General features: G+C 47.5%; 1 protein-coding gene across 1 annotated transcript; it reads right to left on the bottom strand.

Annotated features, from left to right (window-relative positions):
* Nucleotides 1–655: 655 nt before the first annotated feature.
* Nucleotides 656–4,105, bottom strand: LOC127224417 (HLA class I histocompatibility antigen, alpha chain F-like). Its single transcript, XM_051187461.1, has 6 exons — nucleotides 4,021–4,105; nucleotides 3,543–3,836; nucleotides 3,027–3,302; nucleotides 2,162–2,437; nucleotides 1,948–2,052; nucleotides 656–719 (listed from the first exon to the last, which is right to left on the bottom strand). The coding sequence occupies exons 1-6, from the start codon at nucleotides 4,103–4,105 to the stop codon at nucleotides 676–678; spliced, it is 1,080 nt and encodes a 359-aa protein (XP_051043418.1). The 3' UTR covers nucleotides 656–675.
* Between the last annotated feature and the right edge of the window lie 246 nt (nucleotides 4,106–4,351).

Consider the following 4,351-nt stretch of genomic DNA (forward strand, 5'->3'; position numbering starts at 1 on the left):
GTTCAAGGCCAGCCTGGCCTACATGTATAGCAAGTTCCAGGATAGGCAAGGCTACATAATGAGATTGTTTCAACAAAACAAACAAAACAAAACCCCACAAACAAAACAAAACAAAACACTTAGAAATCTGATGAAGAGTCAAAAATCTTTGTATTTATATCAAAGTGGATACAGAAGCTGCTGATATACAGATCATGGAACTACATAGATGTAGACAAGGACCTCGTAGGCTATACATCAGCCTCACTCATGGCACATAACATAAAAATTCCCGCTGTCAGGTATGGTGGTTCATAAAGAGGATTTCATAGCCTGTACAGATTTTTGTTAATTATTATTTTTTTTATTGTGGGACAAAATGTCCAGTGGAAGCAAGTTAAAGGAAGAAAGACTTATTCTGCTCCATGATTTAGAGAGTACAGCAATCTCAGCATGAGGCATGGTGGAGTAGCTGGCAGCAGGGGCATGTGGCTGGGGTTCATCACACTTCAGTAGATCAGGAAGCAGAGCTCAGGGATCTGGCTTTATCCTGTTCTTGCTTTTTATCCTTGGACCCAGAGTGGGTTCTCCATGCTTAATTAATCACTGGAAACACTCTTACAGATGTGGCCAGAATTGGATCTCCCAGGAGATTCTAAATCCGGTAGAGATGGCAATGAAGCTTAGCCATCACAGCTACATAGTAACTTCCAAGCCAGGGTGGGAAACAGTGTGAGATGCTGCTGTTAGCAGAGAAATAGAAAAAGGAATAGTGAGTGCTGGGCTACATACTGAGTGTCTAAATGAGAGATCTGCAAACAGTCCTCTGTATTTTGGAACAAGATTTATGGCCCTTGATGTTAGTGGTGAGAACAGCAGCCATGATGGAAAAGGGTTTTATGTGGGCATTTCATTTGGAGGACGGGTTGAGAAAGAAATTGGAGAATATACATTATTAGTCCTGAGTTATCATGCTCACAGATATATATTGTGTGTCCTCAGATAGAAAATACATGACCCAATTACACAGAGTCTCTTACTGGCTGCTATCTCAAAATTACCTAGGCTGATCTCTTACTTTCAGGTATAAATCTTGGAATCCAAATTTTTATCATTTAAAAGCAAAGGACTTTAATATATGATAATGGAGGGTTGGTGAGCATTGTGTTTTGGAAAAAGCCAATTAACCAAATCTGAGCATTCATAGCTAGGAACAGAACTGACAAGGCCATCAACATCAGGTCCCACACTGATGCAATGAGCACAGGAATCACTCACACTCTGGAGCTGGTCTCTGTGGGACAACTTTCCTGCTACTCAGGAAACTGGATGTGCCAAAGTCACCTTTGCCAAATTCATTCATGCAGTTCCAACTTTGCCCCATCTCCATGTGCTGAGTCAAGGCTCAGCATGAGGACATTCAACCTGTGGAGCTGAGGACTCCTGTGGTGCCCAGCTGAGGAATGTTTGGGAAAGGGAGAGCGATGTGGGGGCTTGCTGTCTGTTTCCTTTCTATACACTTCCTAGGTATTCCCTTAATGTGTAAAGAGAGTTCAAGAGCAGTTACAAGATGGAAAAATATGGTAATACAGAGATGAAAGTAGATTCCTGGAAAAGTTATCTGACTAAGTACATGGGGTGGGGGGGGGAGAGAAAAAGACTGATAGAGATACAGGATAGTGATGTTGTAGACATACAACTAATCCTAGCACTTGGGAGGCATAGGAAGGTAGATCTCTTGAGTCTAAGGCCAGAATGATCTACATAGTAGGGTCCATGACAGCCAGATCTATGTAAAAAGATGTTTTTGTTTTGTTTTTTCTTTTAAAAATCCTAGTACACTGGGTCCCAAACTAGGCAAGCACTCACACATAGTTGTGTCCCATAGTAACAAAATTGTCAATGTGCATATTTCCATCTAGGGCTTGAACTCTATAGAAAACCATGAGGCACCAATCCGTTCTTTACCTGCACTTTTCTTCCTCCTCATCACAATGGCAGCCACAGCGCCAGTGACCACAACTCCAAGGAGAACCACACCAACCATTCCAAACATGGGCTGAGGAGGTGACTCTAGGAAGAGAGAAGAGTTGATGAATCCCACCTCAGCACTGATCATATTTAGGATCTCCAGGTCACCTGTTTCCTTGACACAGGGCTCTGTGCTCATACTCCTCCTTACCCCATCTCAGGGTGAGGGGCTCAGGCAGCCCCTCATGCTGCACATGGCATGTGTATCTCTGCTTCTCCCCAGAAGGCACCACCACAGCTGCCCACTTCTGGAAGGTTCCATCCCCTGCAGGCCTGGTGTCCATCATCTCCATGTCCTGGGGCTGGTTTTCCCCATCCCTCTGCCAAGTCAAGGTGATCTCAGCTGGGTAGAACCCAAGGGCCCAGCATTTCAAGGTGACATCACCTTCAGGTCTAGGGCGATGGGTAACATGTGCCTTTGGAGGCTCTGAGGAGAAGAGTTGGAAAATTCAAGCATTTTGTAATTTCTTCTGGGAACTAAAGTAGAATACACATGCCTATCCTGGCAAAGCACAGGAGATTTATGTGCATGTGGAATGATGGGGAAGGGGGTTTGCAAACCCCACACAAGTTGTCTACACTCAGGCACTAAACTAATCTATTCCTTGAAAAGAAAGATTCCCAACTTTCCCACCATGAAAAGAGGGTTTCTGGTCCTGCCTTGCCTTGAGGGATGAGAGACTCATCATCACTTGAGCCAGACCTCCAAAGACACTGGGTGTGGGTAGAGAACTCAGCTCTAGGAGGTCATGATTCACTACAGGCTGCAGAGTGAACAGGGCTGCTGCTGGTTATTTCTGGGGTCTTTTTTCCTATCATCCCCAGAGAACCTAAACTGTTCTGAGAGAAGGCTGAGTCACTCTCTGATGTTGGGTTAGGAAAACCAGGAGCACTCCTTCCCCTTAGTATACAAGAGAGAGCTACAGTATTTCAGCTGGTCCCATTTTCCTCCCTCCTTGGAGGCATGCGCCCTTCTCTGAGCACAGATAGAGGAATTGCTTCTCAGCTCTTATTACCTGAGCGCCGCAGAATCTTCTTCCCTAACTCCAAGTGCCTGAGTAGCCAAGCAAAGCACCAGCCCTCAAAGAAGATCCTCCAGTGTTTGGCTACATTTTTTGCATCCCACTGTCGCTGGGTGATCTGAGCTGTCGTGTCTGCCACAGTCCAAGTTCTCATGTCCTCGTTCAGGCTGATGTAATCGCGGCCATCAAAGGCATGTCTATTGTGCCCACGGAGGAAGCGTTGGTCTGGACCCACTTCACAACCAATGAAACACTGGAAGGTATGAGAGCCTGATGCCGCCCCTAAAGTTAGCTTGGATCACAGGGCCCCACCCAAAGCCCACCTATTGGACCCCACCCAGGGACCACCCACCCACAGAATTTCCACCTAAACTGAACCAGAAACCGGGACTCAGTCTGGTCCTCTCTCGAGTCCAGCGTTGCTCCTGGTCCAGCAGCTTGGAACCAAACCTAGGATGTGCGACCCAGAGTGACTTGGCCCGTCTGTAGGTAAATGTAGGGGTCACTCACCGTCATCGCTCTGGTTATAGATCCGGAGTGCAAATCGTAGGTTTTCTCGGGCTGTGTGTGAATAATGATCCATACCCTTTCTCTCCCACTTCCAATAATTGGCCCCCATCTGTTTTGCCCATGGCACGCGCGGAACTACTTTAGCAGCCGCATCACTGTCGAAGCGCAGGAATTGAGTGTCATCCACAAAGCCAACGATGATGACTTGGGGTTCTCCGACACCCGTTAGAGATGCAGTGGTGGTTACAAAATACCTCATGGAGTGTGAGCCTGAGGGCAGTGCACAGTGAGACCCTGACCCTCATCCTGGGCAGGTACGTTGGCCAGGAGAGGATCAGGGCGCTGGGCTCAGAATGCTGGTAGAGAAGGGGTAGGAGAATCTGGGTGGGCGATGAGAAAAGGCTTTTTGAGATGCTAAGCAGGCCAATTGCCCTGGCTTCTCCAGGCAAAGGCTGTTTCCCTCCTGATCCACACTCACCAGCTCCATTCTGGATCTCCATCAGGGTCTGAGCCTGGAGTACTGAGAGCAGCAGGAGGGTGGCAGGCAGCACTGCAGCCCCCATCCTAGGTGTCTGGAAAGCCTGGAGGGATTGAGACTTTGTTCCTCTCTGAGGAGTGAATTGCATCATGGTTTGTGGGGAGAGACCACAGTGAGTGTGAGTGGCTTTCTCCAGAATTCCGAGGCGCAGTGGGAGTGAGAACATGGGTCCAGATGGAAGGACTGGACAGCAGACAGAAGTTGAGGGCTACAGAAGACAATTCTGGGGCGATGAGGGAATTCCCAACCAAGACTTCCCCACCTCAGACAC

This window comes from Phodopus roborovskii, unplaced genomic scaffold, assembly GCF_943737965.1.
Source record: "Phodopus roborovskii unplaced genomic scaffold, PHOROB, whole genome shotgun sequence".
Taxonomy (NCBI): Eukaryota; Metazoa; Chordata; class Mammalia; order Rodentia; family Cricetidae; genus Phodopus; species Phodopus roborovskii.